At 50.4% G+C, this 22,913-nt stretch overlaps 1 protein-coding gene across 6 annotated transcripts; it reads right to left on the bottom strand.

The window, feature by feature from the left end:
- Positions 1-1,221: 1,221 nt before the first annotated feature.
- Positions 1,222-22,890, bottom strand: LOC113201805 (telomerase-binding protein EST1A). Of its 6 annotated transcripts, none has more exons than XM_052271279.1 (21): positions 22,756-22,890; positions 19,856-21,764; positions 19,549-19,777; positions 18,932-19,338; positions 18,551-18,586; positions 17,371-17,436; positions 16,473-17,280; positions 16,217-16,392; positions 15,867-16,142; positions 15,577-15,766; positions 15,288-15,502; positions 14,484-14,562; positions 14,276-14,389; positions 12,127-12,339; positions 11,980-12,041; positions 11,752-11,897; positions 5,641-6,008; positions 4,996-5,475; positions 4,513-4,660; positions 4,107-4,400; positions 1,222-4,012 (listed from the first exon to the last, which is right to left on the bottom strand). In XM_052271279.1, the coding sequence occupies exons 1-21, from the start codon at positions 22,838-22,840 to the stop codon at positions 3,882-3,884; spliced, it is 6,432 nt and encodes a 2,143-aa protein (XP_052127239.1). In that variant the 5' UTR covers positions 22,841-22,890; the 3' UTR covers positions 1,222-3,881. The 6 variants fall into 6 exon arrangements, with proteins under 6 accessions (XP_052127239.1, XP_026271514.1, XP_052127242.1 ...); XM_026415729.2 differs by lacking the exon at positions 22,756-22,890 and adding an exon at positions 22,489-22,681; XM_052271282.1 differs by lacking the exon at positions 22,756-22,890 and adding an exon at positions 22,489-22,681 and having other exon boundaries at positions 18,932-19,086.
- Positions 22,891-22,913: the final 23 nt, after the last annotated feature.

Genomic DNA, 22,913 nt, shown 5'->3' with positions numbered 1-22,913 from the left:
GGGGGGGGGTTAAAATCCCGTTCGTTCTTGCCGACCCATTAGTCATTAGCCAAACACCCACCGATCGCTCAGTGGCGCCAGTCCTCTCCTCCTTGCACTCCCCGGGCGCGCGCGCACGCACGCACGCACGCACGCACGCACGCACGCACGCACATGCCCAACAACACGTCCGGAAGCAATCTCTGCTCGGCAGCACCGCCAGTGGCGCCGTGTCTACTACCTCAAGAGAGTATCGCAGTGGCAGCTCCAGCCGCCAGGGACGTCCAGGGGACGCTGGACAACACCTTCCTCCCCACCGGAAGGACGACCCCGCCGCCGGCCCGACGCCGCCCTGGTCAAACGCCACGGTCCATGACGTCGCGGCCGCCCCCGCGCCGCAGCTGTCGCCGGGCTGGACGCACGGCAGCTCGACGGCAGCTCCCCCCGGCGGCGGCTCCGCGGCCAGCTCCGGGCGTACTCCTGAAAACGGGTTCCAGACAAAGGCCTGGCTGTGCGCGCTCCGGCGGCGACCCCAGCCCAGCTCCAGCGCCGGCAGGGCGGGGCGGGGCGGGGCGGGGCGGGGCAGAGCACGTGAGAGTGCCAACGGAATGCGGGAGGTCCGTCACCTCGCAATCATGCTCCGGGGCTCCAGCTCCGGCGGCTCCAGGGGCGGCTCCAGGGGCGGCTCCGGCGGGAGTCCCGAGAAGGGCGGCCAGGGGCGCCTTGCGCTCGAGCACACCAAGCTCCGCACCACCCCATCCCCTCACGCTCCCCGTACAAGACACCTGCCAGTGAAAATAAACACGACGGAGCGAGGGTAGCTTATTAGCTGAAAATTGTCTTTTGTGTGTTGGGCTGGAGCATCGGTACGGCTAGGTTGAAGCGCCCTCTTCCTCATCCTTGGGCTTTACAGATCCGAGAATCTTGGGGAACGACTAAAAACGACACCCTGGCCGACACCCTGTCGATGGTGAGGTGTAGTCTGCGACCGGGTGGAGTGGGTGGGAGCAACTGCTGGACGGTGAAGCCCAGACTTTACTAGAAGGCATTGACATTGGCGCACGGTGCCCAGGCTTGCCCAGCCCAGCCTAGCCGTGGGAAAATGCTCTTCCCCGAGCCCCCGTTCTCGACTGTGTTCTGCTCAAGTCCATTGACACCTTCCTTTCCCGAGCTTGACTAACACCGTCTTCGTAAACTGCACTCGGATCCAGACATTAAGGGTGTTAATAAAGACGCATGCTGTTTCCAGGGAATTGGTTTATTCCGCGTTCCTAACATTAAGTCAGCGGTTTACCTTACCGTAGGCCGTTTTCTTTACAGTTCATTAAAACAACAAAAATATGGCACAAACTGCGATTGGCAAGCCGCCTGTAAATTATCAAAGAGTGTCCGTAATCAAATTAGAAAAATAACTAGTCTGTACAGTTAAGTACATGTGCACAAATGCCACAATGTTAAGGAAAATAAGAGAAAAAACAAACAAGAAAAAATAAGCTTATGAGAATCAATACACTTAATGACAACAATGAAAATGAGTTAAAATTAACTACCGGTATTTACAAAAACCAATTGAGAAAGGAACATTTTAAGATTTGAGCACAAATTTTCAAATCTGAGAAGCCAAAAAATTTACATGTTACCGTCCTAACTTAAATTAATACTTAGTATCTCAGGCATTTTGATTGAGGAGAAAACATTTAAACAGCCTAGGAAGGTACAACGTGCTTCACTAATTCACAGTGGAAAATTGAACAGCACACAAGCATAAGGTAGAGGTATCACACAGGTTCAGGAAAAAGTAAAATTAGATGACGTACACTAAATGCAGGTAGTTTGAAGTCAGTTCTTTTTCAAACAAGTCTCCGTAAGAGAAATTATGACAATTACTGAGGAGAGACTATGACAAAGCTGCTTTAATCATATAACGCTCCATAATTAAACTAACATAATAACAAACATACTAAAATATAAAACATCAGGTTCCCTTCAACCTGGAACCATTTAAACTAACATTTCACAGTGAACTTTGAACAGTTCTCCGACATGGCAGTTACGGATTTAGAATTACCCTTTAACCGGACCCAAAAAGTGGGAAGAAGCGCATTTTGATTAAACGACATCAACAGGTAGGGTCATACACATGTACATAACAATAAGATAATGGTTTTCTATACCTGCCATGTGAAGTGAGGGCAAACAAAAATCAACTGTCAGTAGATAGATAAATAACAACCTCGCATAATTAATGTTCAAGTTTCTAGTAGAAGCAAGACAAAGATTAACAGAATGTCTTTCATACAAAGAGGAGGCAGTAAATAATACAATTCATTTGAATACCGCTGCAGTTTAAGGCAATCAACAGAAAAGAATGCAACCAAAACAAAAGTGAAATGGCTCAACACACCACTCTCTTTGGTTTAAAATTATCTAGAGGAATGTACAACTAGAGCTATACTTCTGAGACCGGTATTTACCACTTCTATCAGCATAGGCTGCTTTAATGTCTTAAGTTAAAATCCTCATATCTAAACAGTCACAACGGAGGCTAATTTCATTCACAGCAGAATGGGAGAGATTTACCAAAGAAAGTTCAAAGAAGGGTACAAACTAAAAGTTAGGCTTTGATGAAGAGCCAGCATGAAAAACAAAGCCAAAAACTGTATGTTGAACCAATCTATATGAAATCTACAATCTAACATTAGTGCAGCAAACTTTCAACACTTAATCATAAGAGTGCAAGGACCCTAGGTAATTTTTAAAAAGCCAAAATCAACAATTACATGTAGAGATGATAGTACGTTAGGATGGCTACAAACTATGACATTCAAATAAGGGTAATTACATTTGCAGTATACATGGTAAGACCTTAGTACCATAGAAGTGTGATTGAGAATACACTAGTTTCTAATTTGATTATAATCACCAGAACATCATGGACGAGAAAAATGTTACATAGTGGTACATCTCTCAAAAAAATCTACATCATCATTAATCCTCTACCATCTGGCAGTAACAAAGAGATAAAATTAAAAAAAATAGTTAAGGTACAGAAAAAAATAAGGAAAACTAAATGAGTACTTGAGAATAAGTCATAGAGAAGAAGACACTCATAATTGATAAAAGTATCCTAGCTTAAGTGGAGCATGGCTCCTCCAGTCAGTGCTCATTATCCTATATCACACATCATTAAAGCATTTGGATGAAAGAGCGAAAAGATCACCATGGCACTCTTGCCATTCTACTAGTCAATATTGAACGGTAACAAACTAAATCAGTCATTGCCACAATACCGTAGCAGAAGGCAAGAGTGGGTAACTCAGCCACGGGGCGGGGTGCAAGTCCCACAGAAAGACAACTATGGGCCAAAGGGGACCTGTGATCCCAACAGGCACGACACCTGCAAACCTCCACCGAGGGCTGGCCAACCGCGGAGCAACTCTTGCCAAGGCACATTCGGCATTTTATTACAACCATTATTATTTAAAGTCTGCTAAATAATAACACAGCTCGTGAGGAGGTATAAATATCACACAAGAAAAGTAGCCGAAAGGCAAGGCTCTGTTGGCCAACCCGCGTCGGTGCAATGCCATGTCGGTGCACCTCGATCAGAATCACAGACTCTTTGGCAGCACCAGCTCCGCCCTGGACTGACTGGACAGTGCACACTGTGCTCGCTGGGCGCGGGGCGCGCGGGGCGTCAGGGCCGTGGGCGTGCCGCACGGAGGGTTTCAGGGCCTACACGACCTAGGGGGCTAAGTTACTAAAGGAACTTCAAACTCCTAGCGTTGCCGCCTTCACGAGGACAGAGACCCAGGGGCACCCCCTCTATTGCTTTCTCTCTCTCTCTCTCAATGCCTTGCGAGGCGGCGCTACAGCTATCCAATGCCTCTCTCCCTTGCTCCTCAACCCAAGTTGGCCCAGCGCATGAAGTCGGGCAGTTCCCGGACGGGGACGTCCCTCGAGAGCGCCTTGACGCGGAGGTTGCGGTCGTCCGTCAGCAGCACCACGTCGCGCACCAGACGGCGCGGCTCACCTGCGGCAGAAAAAACACGGGCATGAGCAAGAGTTGCCTTCGCACGTCGAGAGCGGACCTACAGCGGACAACCGCCCCGCCGACGAGTACCTACCAGGTTTCACTTCATCCTTGCTCGTCGTGCGACTCAGATTAAGACACGTGGTCAGAATCTTGTCATCGTTCAGCATGTCCTGCTGGCCGTCGTCCTCCGACGAGAAGGTCGCCGAGGCCAGCGTCGAGCCGCGGGTGGTGACACAGCGCAGGCTCGGGGGCCGGGGCCGCTGCTGCAGGAAGGCCAGGGCCTCCTTGGCGCTGCGCGCGACGCGCTCGGCGCGGGCGGCGGCGGCCGCGTCCACGGTCTCGCCGGGACGGGCGCCCCGCTGCAGACCCTCGAGCTCGCCGACGACTGTTTCACACGAAAATAATGAAATTAAATGAATGTGTTGAAACAGAAACTATAGAGAGACAAATCAGACGGGGTGAGCAGTATAGTGGCGGAGGGCAGGAGGGGTACTTACCGACGGTGGGGACCATCAGCTGGAACGTCTGTCCGCAAGCGATGAGCTTCAGGTGGGGCAGGTGGTCCACGAAGCAGTTGGTGTCCGGCACAATGAAGTGCGGCCGCACCTCGATCTCCACCTCCACAGCCGACTGCCGGATTATGTCCTGGGGACACAGCAGCAGACGCACACATTGAGCGGCCTCGTCCACTCGAGAGCGACGCGAGCCCGTCCACGTCAACCCGATCGTGCACGAACCACGTGACTTTCGAGAGGGAGGGTCCAAATATTGTGGGATTTCAAGACGGTCATTGGAGTCCGTAGGCACTCCATGATATGTGTACCCCAGGGTAAAAATACCATGGGGTCACTGGTCACTTTGGACTCCAATCACCGTCCTCAACCTTTAGGGTCCCCACAATATTTGGACCCCCTCCCCTTTTTCCGAAAGCACGGCCTCTCCGTGTGCAAAAGTCACGCGGTTTGGGCACGATCCCTTACCTGCACGCGCTTGCGGTGGCGTTCCTGCTGGCGGCGGTGCCGCTCGAGCTGCTCCTTGCGCGCTAGCAGCGCGCGCACCTCGTCCGCCGTCGCGTCCGCGGCCGGGGTCAGCTCGTCCTCCTTGTCCTGCAGCCCGTCCTGCTCCTCCTCCAGGTCCACGTCCAGGTCCAGGTCCGCGTCGCTCAGCGAGTCGGCCGGGCTGGCGCTGGCCGCCGCCGGGGCCTGCTTGTGCTGGTGGCGGTAGGGAGGGCGCGCGGCAACGGAGATGTACTCGCTACGCCCGGTCTCGTCCTTGTGCAGGCGCAACACGGGAGGGTCAATACCGCAGAGGAACGTGTGACCGAAGAAGAGCAGCCGCTTGAGCCGGGCGCACACGTGCACGAGCTCGGGGTCCAGGTCTCGGTCCGCGTACAGCGGCTCCTGCATCAGCGTCATGAGGGGCATGAAGCCCGCCAGCGTCATGTCCTCCGGCAGCCGCACCTGAAACAGCGCCAGCGTCAACATCAGGGTCAGTCCAAGGGATACGTCACTTTTAAAATATCAGAAAAATTCAATTAAAATAAAAAGAGAGAGAAAATCAGAATTAAAAAAAAAACAATGAGGAAAAAACCTCAGGCCAACCCTACGGGTGGGCGGGCAGCTCACCTGGATGTAGCCCTCCACGGGTTTCTCCTCGATCTTGGCGCGATTCACGTCCAGCGTCTCCAGCATGTTGACGAGGCCGGCGAGCCGGGACCACGTGTCGCCGGGCGGCCCCACGTGGTAGTCGGCCGCGTTGGGCGGCGGGTTCCAGACGTGCTCGTGGCACGTCAGCCAGTCGCACCAGATCTTGATGGCGGGCAGCAGGGCGACCACGTCCAGGTCGACGAGCTGGTCGCGGGGCGCGGCGCCCGGGCCGCCCTGGTCGCGCAGCAGCGCCACGCACCGCTCCAGCAGCACCGAGAACATCTGCAGCGACACGATGAGGGCCGCCTCCTGCGCGGCCGAGCGGTAGCCCGCCTCCTCCTCCTCGGCTGCGGACAGACAGACACACGGCCTTTAGCCGGTAACAACCAACCCCTCGACGGCTAACCACCGGGTTTACGCCCCGGTACGCACGGCGACGCACAGTCGCACACGGATGGCCAGCGGCCTCGTCACGCCAGCAGCGCGCGTCTCGCAAAAACAATTAGCCGGCCGCGGGCGGCAGCAGGCCAGGACCCCGGGCGCTAATGGCCCCCGGGGCAGAGCTGGCCGCGTGTATGTGTGAATAAAAATACACACACGCACGCACGCCCCGAGTGTGTGCGTGCGTGCGTGTGGCTCCGCAGGGCACCGGACCCAGGACGACGACGTGGCGTGCAGCGGCGGCAGCAGCAGCGCAGTTGCTCCTCCGTCAATCAAATCGAAAATAACGCTTCCCTCCCGCAGGATACATAAAAGAAGTTGAGACGGAGACGCCAGGCAACCGGGCAAGACCACTCCCCCCCCCCCCCCCCCCCCCTCTCTCTCCTCCCCCCCCCACCCCCCCCCCCCCCCCTCCCCCCTCTTCTTCTTCCCCGCGGAGCGCACATTCCTTCGCCTCGCCCTTGCTCCTGCATCATCGCTTCATTTCACGACAAAGTGCTGCGCCGCCCGCGCCCGCCCGCCGCAACGGACAAGGACCAAGGACCAGCATCATCTCCTTCTCCGACGAAAAAATTACTCGTCCCGGCCACCCACCTGGGCAAGCGCAAGGCGGAACATGCAATATTCAACAACTGATTCGTACTGGCTAGTCAAACAGCCAAAACGACAAATACCCCTCTGGCAGATTGCTCGTTTCCTTGGGTCGGAAAAATGGGGAGGGGGGGATGAGCCTTGTTACATAATACGGCAAAGCCAGCTGACGCGGACACAGCACGATACCATATCATCCACGTCTGACGTGCTACGTCAAAAAGTCAACAAGTGTCGGCTGTCGGCAGCAGGCGCGGAGCAGCGCACGGCGAGGCGAGGAGCACTGCACTCTGCCTGCAGCAGGGGCTCCAGCAGCAGCAGGAGCAGCAGCAGGAGCAGCAGCAGGAGCAGCAGCAGGAGCAGCAGCAGTGTGCAGACCTGCAGGGGGGCTGCAGGGGGTGGGGCGGAGCACGGCAGGCAGCACGGCGCAGCGCGGCTCAGCCATTGCTGCGAGCGGACGGCAACCTTGTCAAGGTCGCTGCCGGCCGGGGGGCCGGGGCCGCCGGAGTCGGAGCAGCGCGCCGGAGCGGGTCGTCGACCCCGCGCCGCAGCGCAGACCGCATCGTAGCCGTGACCGCCGCGGTGGCAGGCCGCGGCAGCAGAGCAGCGGGCTCCGGAAAGCCGATTCCAGGCATGTCAAGTCCACTCGACGAGCTCCTCCTCCAGCAGCAGCAGGTGACCCGGGCCCGCAGTGCCGGGGCCGAGCATTCGGCCCTGGGGATCTGCATCGGCCGGCCGGGTCTGCTGGACCGCCCGACGGACCTACAAAGAGTCGCGGGACCCTAATCTACCCGAAATTGGTGGGAGGTGAAAGATGTAGGGGGCGAGCTTGGGGGCGAGTTACCGGGGGAGGAGGCACCACCGCGCGGCGCGCTCTCTCCGCAGCGGAGCGCCTGCCGGGTAGGCCGCTGGCAGCAGACGCGCGCAGGCGTGCTCGGCGGGGTTGCCTACCCCGCGCGCGCCAGGCGCCCCGCCTGGCCCGGGGGCCCCGTCTGCGGGGGGGCCTGTCTGTGAACCCCACTGACGCGCAGTCCCGGGGCTGACACGTCGCCGGGCCGGGCAGAGCGGCGCGCTCACGCACGTCAGGGCGGCGGCGCGGGTGGCGGGCGCGGCGACCCCCTGGGCGGCACCAGCAACATGAGGGCCTCGACCTCCACGACACAACAAAGGTGCTCTCGGCGTTGTTAAACACGGCGCTACTAGTCCCTCCAGACTGAGCGCATAGGGCGCCCACGGCCACCGGGTGGAGGCCGAGGTGCTCGCGGGAAGGGCAACGACCTCTGGGCGCACGCTGCTGCTGCTGCTGCAAGATACTTCGCCTCCTCCTCCTCCTCCTCCTCGGCAAGCTGATGAGCGCCGGCAGCGAGGACGACGCCATCTGGCGGGCCGCGGGCGGGGCGGACCGCGCTGGCCTTAATCGAAACACACGCTCGCAGTCGCAGTACGGCACACCTCGCCCCGCGGCCCGGGCCGGCCCCGCGTGGCTCCCCGCGGCCAGGGCCTGCATGAGCCGCCATGGGCCGCCATGGGCCGTCCGCCGTGGGACGCCACGCGGGCCGCGTAGGCTCCGCTCTTTCGCCATTAATCAACAAGAGAAGAAAATGAAAGCTCTGAGCCGAGCCGAGCAAAGCAAAGGCCCGGCGGGGCGGGGCCGGCTCAGGGGCGCCCAGCGGTGGTCCACACTTCAGCACCCACGTCCAGCGACTGGCTGACAGCAGGAAGGGAGAGACCGAAGAGAAAATTTCACTCAATGCGAACAACACGACTCTCTCCGGGAGAAGCATATTGTCTTCGAAGTTGCAAAAAAACTATTTGCAAAACGCTCAAAACACACACACAAAGGAAGATGGTATTTTACCTTATTAATGGGAATACAATTAATCGAAACTCACGCCGAGCTCGCGGTATAATACCGATGCCCGAAGGAAGTGGAGGAAGAGCAACAAAATTTAAAACACTTTGGTCTGAATCCCTGCTGCACCGCGGGGCGCACCGCGCGCACACACACACACAGGTCGGAGGCCCTGCCGGCGCCACGCCCCCCCCCCCCCCATTTTCCTCTCTGCGCGGACCGTTGCAGTAGACGGTGCATTAGTCTGATTGATGCCACATGCCACATTCCTGCGCGGATGCTGGGCAACACGAGGCTCACCCACCGCCGCGAACCCAAATTTAAAAAATGAGAGAAGCATAGGAAGAAGAAGAAGAAACGAAAGGGCTATTATCCTCCAGCAGCTGACGATTTGGCGATCGCAAAAAATAAAAATAAAGATGAATAAATATTCGAGCAAGGAAGAGCGGGCGGTAAGGGAGGGGGCGCGTGCCTCGAGCGGAGTACGGCGTCGTACGGTCGCGCGAAGGACCGCTCTGTCCGCTCTATCCTATATCCGCTTACTAGACGTGAACATGTCAAACAATGAACCTCTGGGCCAGGCTGGTGGGTCTGGGTTGGTCAAGGGTGGGTAGGGGGCGCGGGTACGGGGTGAAGTGGAGAAGGTCGCAGTCTCGCGAGGAGCCTCCCGAGTAGCCTCCAGCGCAGCCTGCGCAGCGCTGGTAGGAGCCGTCAGAGCAGGGCTGATTAGCGGGATGGCCCGAGCGGCCAGAGACCGAGACCCGTTTGAGCTCCCGGGGCCACTTTTATGACTGGATACATCACCGCACTTCGACGCACTCTCGCGCGGCAGCGTCAAGGGGAAGGGAGGCGGAGGGCACGGGCAAAAACAATAACAACAGTGGAGAGAAAGAAAAGGAATAAAAAAGGCCGTCGGCGCCACCGGTGTTTGAACCCTTGACGGACGACGCGCGCCGTAACGAGTGCGGCTGGGTACTTTACGACGCCATATCGCGGCGCATCCTCACCCGTCCCCCTCTACCCCGGACAACTGGGCCGAGTCGTCAAAATGTCCTGACAAACAAGCAGCATCGGACACCGCAAAGGCTTCTCCTCCTCCCCCGCCCCCTTGTCTCTCTCTCTCTCCTTGTACCCGAGATAAGCAAACAGAGACTTAAACGCGACTTTGCGGGACCAGAGAGGCGGCGGTGGAACCGGACGGCAACCGAGCGAGCGAGGTATGTGGAGTGTGGAAAACGGCACGGGGTGGCTCCCACGCCCCCGGTGAGGAAGCAGGCGAGGAAGGGAGGGGGGGAGGGGAATGGCCACTCTTGCCCATGCCCACCCCACCACTATGTCGTCGAAGTCCTCATCGTCCTCGCTGTCGTCGTCCTCTTTGCTCCTCGCCGTCGTCGTCGACACCCTCATCCTCGGATCGGTTTTGATGCGCGGCTATCAATTCTCCCACCGGCGCGGCACCATCGTCCCAACGCGCGGGCGTGGCGGAGCCGGCCCCGGGCCGCCTAGCTAGCTTAGCCTTGACCCACATCGGCTCGGACCGGCCCGGGCACAAGTTCGACACAGGTATGCGAGAGTCCGGGCCGCGCCGTGACGTGAGGAGGCGCTACTGTCGGACGGGGACGCAGGTGGGTGCTACGTGAGGGATCACGGCGGGACGGACGAAACCAGACGGGGCTTTGAGCCACCACCCGCGGGGTCAGCCCTTGGATTGGAAGCCGCCTGAAAGGTTGGCAAGGTTGGCAGTACTGTACAAAGCCCCTGTATGTTGGTGTGGGCTACCGAGCCCCACCCAAACCTTCGGCTACCACGGGTCGGCAAGAGAGCGAACACGCCTGGACAATGTAGCACGTTCTCGACCCTCCTAGGCGCAAGCCTACACACGGAGGACGGGTTCCACCCTCCTGGCCCACAAGAAGAGACGATTTGTTCGATCCTGCCGACGAGTTCGTACTTTCTCTGCACACGTTTTCTTTTAACTCTGCACTCCTCTTAGCCCCCCCCCCCCAACATCCACAAAAAAAACTCATCAAAGACCGCCGCACAGCACCGCCCGCCCGAATAAATAAATTACTTCATTTATCAGACGAGCCAAGCCGACTTGGCTGCTTGCAGCAATATGTAGCGCGGCATTAGCATCACTAGGAAACCGGGGGGGGGGGGGGGGCACGGCGTCGTGCGGAGTGGCGCCGCCCCGGCCGCCTGCAGCCTGCAGATGCCAGGCCCAGGCTCCAGGTCCAGCCGCATGGCTTCGCGACTGGAGGGAGGTCCTCGAGTCTCTGGAGCGATCAACAAGGGTCGGCGCCAGGACGCGCCGACCGCCCCAGCCAGCGAGCTAAAAATAGCACCACCGGCCTGGGCAGCGGCGGGGCGGGGCGGGGCGGGGCGCAACACCTTGCCCCACCCCGCCCCGTCGCGACAGGACGCGTCCGTCCGGTTTGCGTCCTCGCGAGCCTCTCGCTTCCTTCACACGGTTCTCCGGCCTTTTCAAACAGTGGAGTTTAGAGCGCAAAACCACAAGGAGGCTGTAAACAGCAAATAAAACAGGGGAAGACGGACGGACGGACGAGCGGGCGGGCGGGAGAGAAAGAAAGAGAGAGAATCGCCAATGCCGAGATGATTCCAGATAACGAAATGTCTGCTGAAATGCGCAGCGCAGCGATGTTCCGCGGTCAGTGGCGAGGAGTGAGACGGAGCCCCTCGGCGTGTCGTCGTTCCCGCGTCGCCTTTTCCGATCCGGCGGAGTCCCAGACGGATCGTAAATGCGATGAGCACGCGGGTAAAACAGCTGTGCGTGGGCCACTAAAGCGCGAGCGTGGGGAGCGCGGGGCGCTGGGGAGACTAACTACCCCCCGGGTACCCGCCCGAGCCGTGGCACGAATGAGCCGCCCCGCCCCGCCCACTGACACCGAGACTACTTTCGCGGGCCGAACGGCAGGGGCGGCCTGCGGGGGGCCAGGCCGGGCCGGGCCAGCACTGGCAGGTTTGTAAGTGGCTCTGCTCACTACCGCAGGGCTGACCCGGCTCACCTCTCCTCTGTACAAAGTGGCACGCACCGGCGCCGCCTGGCACATTTGGAGCAAACGCCAGTCACAGGTCCAGAGTGTATCTCACTCCCTCCCACCACCACCTCCACTTTCCCTTCCTCCTTTTCCTTTCTTCCCCCCTGCAGAAACTTCTGAACAGCTCAGTGAATAAATGTTGCTCACCTTTTAGCTGAGTGTTCTCAATGGCGAACATATTTAGCGCCAGCAGTTGGAGGAAGCGATTGGCATTCAATGGGATGGGAGTATGCTGCAGCAGTGCGTGGAACTCTTTCAACATCTGAACAGCGGCTTCTTGGAAAGTCTCCATGCTGAAATAAAGGAACATTTGGTTGGAGGAAAAAAGAGATAAACAAATCCACATGTAAGATGTGAAACTTTGCTGAAACTTACCCAACTTTTGTGAAAAGTTTCCCATGAATGTGCATGAAGCTCATCACAAATCGCTTGTTGAGCTGAAAATTGTTTTCAAACAGCAACAATAAATTTAAGTTCAAACTCACACAACTTCAACTTGGTCTGTCTCCTAAAAGTACATACATCCACACTGCTCAACTTGGCAAGCTCTTCTTCAGTATCACTGTGATCGGGACGCACGGTATTTGATGTTGTCCTGCTTACTCGTTGACCATTGTTTGGATGATGCCAAACTTCTCGTCTGAGACTGGGTGGGCCACCACCTTCCTTCTCCAACATCCGCGACCTCTCTTTAGCTTCTCGCTCTTCTCTCCTTTTCTTCTCTGTCTGCTCGTACTGTAAAACAAAATGAAATTGGTGTGAGTTGAGTCACAGATTGTTTCTACTTGTAACAAAGTTTTTGATACTTCATCATAATTCAATGCATCTAGACACTAAAAAACAGTACACATCTTACAATTATCTACGAGTAAGGCAAATACTGTATAAACAAATATATGAGAGTCAAATAAGAAACAAAGAAAACTTGAAGAGCACACTGAACTTCACATTCTCTCTTTGACAAGCATCATTCACCTTATTTCAAAGTATATTTACTTCTTATGAGATAAAAAATTTACGATGCTGCATCTAAACCATTGACTCAAACATCAATCTAAAGACGTGCATTACCCAGTTCACCAAATATTCAACTTGTCTGGTAATTATAGTAATGCATCCCAAACCCATAACGGTGGTTAAAATAACATTGAAGACAAAGTTTGACCCAATAAATGTAAACAATCAAAAGCCATTCATTCCTTCATGCATCTATTTCCCCCTTATCACTTAGGGCACCCATAGAGGTAGATAGATAATTTAATATTCTCAGTTTGATGTACCTAGTGTCCAGACTAAGACATGCTAGTATTGCTAGTACGTTGGGTTGCCTATGCACTGGCTGCAGGCGCGGGAGGATGGCAGGAGGGTGGTAGTGGTGGTAAGGTGTAATTAAGGTGAATTACACCTTAAGTTCTGGGGGAGCTGCCACTCCTTCGCCACCCGCCCCGCGCCTGCAGCCCGTGCAGCCAGTGCATAGGCAACTTAACTTACTGGCATGCCTTAGCCTCGACACCCGGTATATATAGATAGAACATATATTCTACAACTGGCAAAAGCATCTTCTTGACACAAGTTGAAAGAGAACCAATGAACTGTACTGCTCTGACACAAGAAAGAAGAAATTTGCCTAGGTAACACCAACATGCAAAACACATCCTTGACAAAATCAAACAAGTAGAGCAACAGCAGTATTTGAAAAACTTAAACCAGCATATATACAGAGCAAAGGGGCTACAGGACAAGCAACACACAGGAAGAGTGACCAGGCATGTGACAGGGTAAGGCATCTCACCTGGAGCTGGTCACAAGGAAAGCAAAAGAAAAAAAAAATCATTTTTTAAAATTAAAAGTGTGGATTGATTAAATTAACAAGTGGAATACCATTATTGATAGTAAAAAGGTACACATTTGTCAGATATAAGGGAAATAATTTAGACAAAAACTATGTAGGAGTGGAAAATGGAGATAACAAACAAATATGCCAGGGAAAATAGTTGGAAATAGGACTACCGGTAGATGTTCAAAGTACAAAATGGTAAGAGTATAATGAATGTAAGTAAAGAGGAATAATGAAGGAACCAGTTTTGAAAAGCACACTGGGTTAGTAATAAACCAGGAATACACAGAAAATAATGTAACCACTGAGCAAGGAAAGTACAGTATATGAAGATTAAGATTAGAAAACTTCACATATAAGCACATTAAACACTGTTCATGTTAAGTGCTCATGCACAAAGGTTGGTTTGGTTTAAAGGTATTTAATGCTGCAAACCATACAGGCACATTAGAATAATGAAAAATGGGACTAAAACATCCATTAGAAAATATGATACCAGAAACAAGCATGCTCACACCCTAAAAGGCATGAGAAGGGAAGGCTCAAATAAAAATAGGGAAAAAAAAGTGTGTTATTAATTTGGGGCCAAGTTTAAAGAAACATAATAGTGAAGATGAAGAAAACATCACCATAGCTATCCACATATAAAGTAAACAGACACCGTTACTGAGAAAACTCCTGAAGGTCCCTTCTGAAATATTTTGTTAAGAAATGCACGAGGGCAATAGTAGCTTGTAGGTTGTGTTGTGAAAAACACAATCCACAAAATATCATTGCCCACGCGCCAGTCACTGAACATCCAACAAACCAATGAAAAATGAAATGATTTCTTACCTTCTTGCGATTTTCATCAAAGAGAGAGAGCAGATTTTCTCGAGCTGTGTGCACAACAAAATTGGATGCCATAAGTCCTCGCATGTAATAGTAGACAGCATCAATTTTCCTCCTCTGGACCAAGACAACAAAAGAGCAATAAAATAATGGTTAAACATTACCAAAATGTATCAAGTAATGCAAACTACAAAAGGATATTGAGACTTACCGCATACACTGCTAGAATGGCTAGCTGATTGTAGGGCCGTCCACTTTTAGGATTAATTTGGTGTGCTTTCAGATACCACCTGCACAGAGAAGAAACAAAACAAGAAGAGCATCAGGGCATCAAACATATTTGATACATTAGGAGAAACCTCGTTCTTTACCCAAGTTTGGTCTGGTGTGATTATGAAATGAAAACAGAAAGATCATTGTTGTGAATGACCGCTCTTCAAAACTTTTCGCGCCGACGCAGTTTTAGCTTTTCTCAATAGATGGCGCTGTTCGCGCATGCGCTTGATTGTTTTTTTCGTGTTAGAAGAATTTCATTTGAGATAGGTTTTATTCATTATGAGAACCAAAAAAGGTTATAATATGATTGTTTTAAGTTGAAACATTAACGGCTAGCCTACTTTTAGTTGTTTAGCCAAATTTTTTCAGGTAAAACTTATCTCTATTAAGATATTTGTCCGTGTAGAAAAACCATCCGAAACGCACGCTCGACCGGCGATTTTTTCGACCTTATTTCTGAAATTTCTTTAAATTTTGCGTAATAAACCGAAAAAAACGTCTATTATGGATTGGTGAGGCCGCCAAGACCTACAGTTTGATACAACTGGCATAGTTGTAGGTGTTGTGGTTACCGAGATGAATCGAGTCGCTAAATTACACCAGACCAAGCACAATACTCGTTCTCCCACCTCCAAGAGGGAAGTGAGAGTGGAGGTAAAGAACGAGTAAAAAGTCTAAGTGAAAGTTCTAGAATATATGGCAAAGTAAGTAAATGTCAATGGTACTATTTGATACTAACTGTCGGGCCTTTCCGTAGTTAGATGTTTCATTTGCCTGCTCACGGTACCGAGCAAGGTCACCCAAAAACAGGTATATCTTCTGTGCTACTAGTATGGCAACTGCCATTACAGTTGTCAGTTTGCTTGTATTGTCTGCTCCAGATAGAAAATCATCCAAACGGAATCCATACTTATCTTGCAACTTTACAAGCAGTGATTCAAAAAACTGAGTACCCTTAAAAAGAAAAGGAAGGATAAGAATAAAGTAAATACAATTAAGATGATAAGTTTTGTAGAAGGAGGGCTTACATCATCAATAATCTGAAGCAACAGCTTTTTCTGATGATCAGCATCTGGGCCACCTTCAGAAACCCCCTTTCTTAAGAGCTCAATCAAATTGTGGAACAAAATTTTCCAAAGCTGTTGGTCTGCATTTTCTTTGTGCAAAAACTTTATATCAGAGAGTACAAAAGTAACAAATCCATTCTGGATAAATTGCCTGGTTTAACAAAAAAATTGCAACAAGATTAGTTTTAAGGGGTATGAAGAAAAATGCAAAAGTTTTACAGCGATTGATAATAACAAGATCCTAAACATACCTTATGTATTCAACTCTTCTCCAAAACTCAAGGTACCTGCCCGAACTTATAATTGTATGCAACTCCAGGTCAGCCTTTTCAATATCAAGTATGAGATGTGGTTGACTTGAAGCCCTGAAGTTGTCACTGTATGGGTCATACCATGCAGGTCGAGAGGGACCAAATTGGTTTGCAACTATTGAGCCAGTTGGCTGCAGGTGATGTGTAGGGAACATAGTTGATGACTCAAATCTTTGTTGATATGGCATGGTCTGTGGACTCTGAGACCAGTCATCACTAGAAACGAAAACCACATTTCAGGGCACGGCATTGTGAGTCTGAAATTTCAATAATATGACTATGTAACATACCTGGGGCCATTGGAGCTTGGTGGACCCGACGAAGCACGAACACTTGGATTTACCACAATAATTGGCTTACTGGGATTGTTGTGATCGTAGAGATGCCTCTGAGACAAATTGCTAGCAGGTGGAGGAGCAGAAGCAGCCGATGGTTGTTCTTGGGGAAGAACGAGGATGCCAGGAGCCTAGAAGAAGCGACTTGTGAGTACGGATAGACAGGAGAATCGGCAAAGTTTCAGTAAATAGATCAGGGAAACTACCCTACCTTTTGAGGGGGTGGCGACTGCTTGCTCGCCGGGGGTCGCCTCCAGTCGTCGTCAATGCCCTCCCTGTCCCGGTTGCGCCACTCCAGGCCCATCCGCTCGCGCCGGCTGCCGCCCATGCCGCCGCCCATGGGACCGCCCATGTTCTCGCGGCTGTGGTCACGCCGGTCTCGGCCGCCGCTGTGGTCTCGGCCGCTGTTGCGGCGGTGCCGGCCTCGGTCCCTCTCGTGGCTGTGGTCCCGGTGGTCGCGGCCGCTGTTGCGGCGGTTGCGCCCGCGGTCCCTCTCGTGGCTGTGGTCCCGGCCACTGTGGCGACGGCCTCCCCGGTCGCCGCTGTGGTCTCGGCCGCTATTCCTGCGGTTCCTTCCTCCGCCGGCCGCTGGAGGCACAGGAGCAGGCGGGGCTCCAGGGGCAGTTGCAGGGCCTCGCTCGCTGCTATGATCTCGACCGCTCGTCCTCCTGTGACGCCCTCCATGGCCTCCGTGGGAGTCAGGCCCGTTCCGCTTGCCATGGCCGTGGCCGTCGTGGGGGCTTGGGTCGCGGCGAAGCTCGGCGCTGTGGTCACTTGGGCCCACGCCAGGGCCAGGGCCGTGGCCAGGCGGGCGCCATCCCCGCTCCTGACTGTGGTCTCTCAGGCCGCGCTCCTTGCTGTGGTCCCTCCTCCAGCCGGGTCCGCCGGGAACTCCAGGCCCTCCGGCTCCTGCAGGCCTCCCAGGCCCTCCAGGTTGGTCCCGCCAGACTCGGTCGTGGCTTCGATCCCGGCGCCAAGGCCCGCCCGGACGCTCCACACTGTGATCGCGGCTGCCGCCCCTGCAGAAATAAAGACACGTGTTTAGACTTTTGTACTTCGACGAGTCGACGGGCTAAGCCAACGGATGGGCATGCATAGCTTTACGTTACCTGCTGGGAGGACGATCGGCGTTTGCTTCATGAGGCCTCCCTTGCCCATGTCTTTCGCCACTAGCACTGCAGAGCACATTAAAAAAAAAAAAACACTACATAAAACAACTGTGTGAATACGTGAGTGATACTATTCTAATTTTGTAATGCAAATCCAAAACTATTGAGTGCAAGCCTGGCCCAAAATAAAATGCCATGAGATCAGCAAGCTACAGGCAGATAGTGGAAATCAGAAAAAAAGATAAAAAGCAAAATAAAAAACTCATAGCATAATCATAAAAGAGGAAAATTATCGGCCCCACGATTTGAAAAACTACTCTCTAGGTAACTTAATTTAAGAAAAAAGACTGAGGGAGGAGCAGGAAGAGCAAAAATACAAAAATATGAAGACTGCAAACTAACACTAATACTACAGTATTTTTTAGAAGACCACATTTAGTTCTCCAGAGACTAGTTGTGATACCCGTGCACATCAAAACATCAGACATTTAAGACGGAAAAAAATCAATCCCCCATTTATTTTAATTCTACAGTCAATTACATTATTAACAGATGAAGATGAATGTAGGGTGCAGTTTTCCCCCAAAACAAACGAGTGTAAAACAGTTATACTTCTTCAATGTAATGCACTAACCACAGCCTTTCGTGTATGATACAAAAAGAGACAGCACAGTAGTACAGAACAATTCACAAGCAATTCATGATGCCACATATCAAGTAAGGGGTACTGAATTTATATTATTTTAATTTGTTGAATTTATCAGAAAAAATAGGCAAAATCTATGCATTACTTAAGTGTTGTGTTTAGGGATTGGGACTGAAGTGTATCAAGATTTAGATTATATTAAGCTAGGGCTAGAAAAAAGGTTTCAGTGGTGGTTTTGAAGTGACCACAAAATGCTTTCAGGTGCAGTACTTGAATTCCCAAATTTAAAAGCAATCACGTTTTAAGTAGAGAAACCTAAAGCAACAGACAACTGAGTTTGTAGTCATCATGGCCATAGCACAGCACTTAGAAGCAACAAACACAATTCTGATTAGTGGAACACTCATGCTCAAGTGACCACAATTAATTGAAGTGAAATAAAGCATTTAGGGGCAAAGGAAAGTTGGCTTGAGTGCACAACTCCACATTATACACATATGCCAAAGTGAAATAATCTGCCATGCTGTTACTTGCCCATCATTTCCTCCTCGTTTATCCTTATTCTTTTTCCTGAAAGGCAGTAACATACAGCATTATAGCCAGCTCAGTTGCTTCCAAGGAAGATGAGGTGCAGAAAAGTTAAATGGCTTGTGTATAGTGAAGTTACATATTTGATTTAGCATAATTGTTAATATCTCATACAATTTTACCATTTTGTTTCACTTATAAACTTGAGATGTGTCATATTTAATTTGCCATTTGTGCTGTGTGTAGTTGTAATATATTAAAAACTGTACAGTCAATTGAAGGATCCTTTGACTGTAGGTACCAGTTGTTCCAAAAAACCAAATGCAGTCCTTGCAGTTCACATCAAAACATCCTGTCAAAAGTAAGTAAACATGCTTCAACCATTACCTTCGGCGCGGCTTTTTCCACTGAGTTGTTGGTAGAGGCTTCTTCCACTGCACGTTGTCAGTTGTCCTGGAGACTGGTGAGGAACTGCGAGTGTGAGCCTCTGATCCAGCACAGGCCTCTAAGCGCTCCGATCGCTCGACTTCTTCGCACCAATCCTGATGCGGGACAGCAAAATCATCATGTTGAGGAACAGTTCCAAACTTGTGTTGAGCCTGTTGACTGGTTCGCTGAGAGGTATCTTGGGAGTATTTTAAATTGCTATCTACTCGGTGCTCTGCTAGCTGCTCCGCACGTTCTACCTCCTCGTTCCAATCCTGACATGGAATTGACAAAAAGTCTAATGAACTTGGAGGCCTAGAGGTGGATGCTTGTTGTTGCTCTGACCGCTCTACCTCTTCATTCCAATCCTGTTACACAACAAGCATATTTTATCAAACAAAGTTTTAATAAGAGTATACAAGCAAAAGCAATAATGTTAGAAAAAGAGATTAGGCAACAGTCTACATAAAGATAAATGTGTGAGGAACTTGCTCAAAAATAGTTTTATTATTTAAGACTGAGATAAATCAAAATAGAAGATTGTTAGTGAAGATAATAAGTGACGCAAAAGTACTCACAGTTATTTCAGGAACAATTAGATCTATTGTATCAATTGGCTTCTGTTGACATGCGGCATTTAAGGCTTTGAAAGGTTCCTGCCCTGGACTGATGGGAGTTGTATTCCCTGAGTTAGTAGGAGTTAGACGGCCTGTTGGTGTGAGACGTCCAGTAGGGGTTAGACGACCTGTGGGAGTTCGACGTCCTCCACTATTTCTATCTCCATGAAGACTACCACCACTAGTTCTCCTGCAAATTCAATCACAAACAAAACTTGAGTCAGGAGAAGAAGAAATGAAAATCAAAGATTATTGAACTTATTCTGACCTTCTTAATGGTCCAGGGTTGGGTAGTGGTTGATTCCCATAAGAATGGCTAAGTGAAGGCCCACCAATATTGCCAGCTGATAAAGATGGAGCAGAGGTTTGTTTGTTGGACCATTCTTGTCGAGAGGAGGGATGAGCAAGACTTTCTACACTTGATGAAACAGAATGGGAGTCAAGGCCCCCAGGTTGGTTGAACCTTCTAGCAGCAGCAGCACGTTCCATTTCTATTTCCTCAGGTCGCAGTCTGCCACGGCCTTTGGGTCGGGTTCCAGGTAGAGTATTGGCCCATTGGTCATGAGACTGAGCTGGAGGTAATGACTGGGGTGGTTGACTAAAAACAGTAGTTGGCGGCAGTGACATAGCAGGTAGTGAATTATATTGTCCTGAGTAATTGTTCTCACTACTGTGAGAACTATGAGAACCCTGAAAAGTGACTGTACTTCCATCCCATGCCTCCTCTGATGTTGTTCCAATAAATCTTCCTTCTATTGAGAGTTGGGGACCTGCATTTTCTCTGCTGAAAGCAGGTGGGTCCTTCACCCCATTTTCTAATGGTTTCTTTCTAAATCGAGGAGGAACATCAGCTTCCTTGTGTCTAGGCATTGACTTATTACTAGGCCCGGAATATGATGCCATATCCTTTCCACTTCCTCTTCGTCCAGATGGAGGCTTGGCTTGAACTTTATCTGCATTCCAACTCGTGGGTTCAACACTCCGGGCATCTCTTGATCTGGAGTTCTCTGCATTGGAACCACGTGGTTCTGATCCTAGACGGACATTCCTGTTGGAAGGCATATCAGCATGCCACGATTGTGTTAAAGTGGCATCATCAAGTCTATGTCCATCTCTCTCAAGTTGCCCACTCCTGTTTGGTTCAATCATGGATTTGGACATTGGATCAGAAAGATGACCAGGTCTCTTTGAAGGATCAGATCTGTTATCTTGCCAATGAGAAAGTCTCATGTTCACGCTTTCTGCAGCAGATCTGCTATTAGATCTGGAAGACTCTAGTTTAACATCAAGACTTGGTCTGCCTCCAGAATGCAGTTGAATGTCATTCCTAGCATCATGGTTTTGTTTGCTGTGAGATCTACTAGAGTCTATTCTGTTTCCAACTGAACTGTTTTGACGATTGGGTGCTTCATTCTGGCTGCGGCTTACAGGGTCATGCTTGTTGGAGGTGGTTCCCTCCTCACCCCTTTCACTGTTCTCATTTCTTTTCCCTTTTGGTTTCTTTTTCTTTGATTTCCTTTTTCGGCCATCTCTACTTCCTTGAGAATTTCCAGCTTTGGAGTCATCTTCAGCACAATATGATGTACTGTCATCATCTGTCCACAATTCCTCTTTAAGATGATTATTTACTTTGTTGGCAGCTTCTCGATTCGCCATTGATTGTGCTACAGGTTTCGGGATATAAATTTGTTGTTCAGGTTTCTTTACTTTCTTTGTTATGTCATTCTGAGAAGCCTGTGTTGAGCCATTATTTTCTCCCTTAGGGGCTTCATGGCCACTTTGTTGGTTATCATCTCTTTTTATTGTAACCTGAGCTAGTCTTTCAGTTAACTTTGACACTGTGGCCTCTTTGTTATCTCTGGGATTTCGGGTATCTGATTTCTCAGATCTACCTGAACGTGATCTACCTGAGTGGCCAGATTTTCGCCCATAACCACCTCTTGAATGAGATCCATGGCTGGGTCCATTTTGGGTTCCTTCACTTGGAGGATCTTGATTTCTCTTATCATTAGAGGCAGAGTAAAGATTGCTGTTGCTATTTGACATGTTGTCTTCAAGTTCGCCTCGCGGAGACTTGGGGTACAGACCACCACCTGGGCGGTACAATTCAGCTCCTCTTTTGCTTCCTCCAGAACTCAGTCCTCTTCTGCTTGCTTCTAATTTCATATCACCATCATCTGAAACAAAGGAATACCCCAAAGTGACACTTCCATCCAAGATCAAAAGTATTTTAAAAACATTCGCAGCTTAACTTTGCACTATTCAGTTAAAATCTACTTTTTTGGTGCTGGCAAATAGGCCCTGTAATGTTATCTAAATGCCCGCACTTACAGATGAGAACACATCAAAATTAACATATTCAGATTTCTAGAACACTTTTATTCTAGTAGTTTTGAATTTAAATGGATGCATCCAAAAATTAAAACTGTATGGGAGTAAAATCAACAGAAAACCTAAACAATTTATCAACAATATGCAGTCGATGATGAAATTTTTTAAAACAGACCAATGGAAACCAATGTTGAATATTATAAAAGATTTGTAACACTTTTAACATTTTACAGTAGAAAGATAGATATTTTGTTTCTTGGCGGCTAGGAATATAATTTTATCAACTAGAGAAACAAAACAAAACAACAGAGATGGGACTAAACTATGAACACAAAGTGTATAACCTTCAAAACAAATACAGGGTATTGATAAAAAAAAACAAGTAACCAGTTCTGTCCTATGATGAAGTTGATTTAAAACAAACCGTAATCTTCTATAGAATAGTTTGGACTTAACCTACATGAAAAGATTAAAATTCAAAATTAAAAGAGATGAGGAAACACACTGCGAGCACCCGGACGAATGCAGGGAAGCAGTCAGGAGACAAAAAAGTTAAAAGGGATAACAGACTGTGACAAAGTAAACTTGTAACATTAGTTTCCCCATAGACGTTGTGGTGTGCGTTGAAAACAAGCTTCCAAAACACAGACAAACGGACGGCCTTGGTTAGGCCATCAACGAAGTGTTCACATTGAATATGATCACAATCTAAAAATAGTGTTCCCGAGCAATGGACATGGACCATGTACTTGTTTTAAATTTAAAGTAGTCATATGTAGTCAGAACATGATGCATGAGGTAGGAAGCAGTCACCCATTGTTAGTCAAAGACATTTACCACGATACATGTTTCTCCATTTTTCACGTTTTGCATCTTCGCTCTCCGCCATGATGCTCCATACAATCTGCTTTGCAGAGTTCATACGATTTGCGAGGGTTATTGGGTGCCCCCCCACCAAACCGCAATAGTTCTCTGTCCCCTCCTAGATAGCGCTA

This window comes from Frankliniella occidentalis, unplaced genomic scaffold, assembly GCF_000697945.3.
Source record: "Frankliniella occidentalis isolate FOCC.00 unplaced genomic scaffold, Focc_3.1 Scaffold156, whole genome shotgun sequence".
Classification (NCBI taxonomy): domain Eukaryota; kingdom Metazoa; phylum Arthropoda; class Insecta; order Thysanoptera; family Thripidae; genus Frankliniella; species Frankliniella occidentalis.
Note: the sequence above shows the minus strand (reverse complement) of the source record. Positions and strands in the feature narration are given on the sequence as shown.

What these genes read in the sequence shown, in the direction of transcription:
- LOC113201805 (XM_026415729.2), bottom strand. Translation starts at nt 22,663, where the DNA reads ATGGTCCATGTCCATTGCTCGGGAACACTATTTTTAGATTGTGATCAT. An exon ending in GCCACCGCAAGCGCGTGCAG is followed by an intron (nt 4,661 to 4,995) that starts GTAAGGGATCGT and finishes CTGTGTCCCCAG; the next exon opens with GACATAATCCGGCAGTCGGC. An exon ending in CAAGGATGAAGTGAAACCTG is followed by an intron (nt 4,013 to 4,106) that starts GTAGGTACTCGT and finishes TTTCTGCCGCAG; the next exon opens with GTGAGCCGCGCCGTCTGGTG.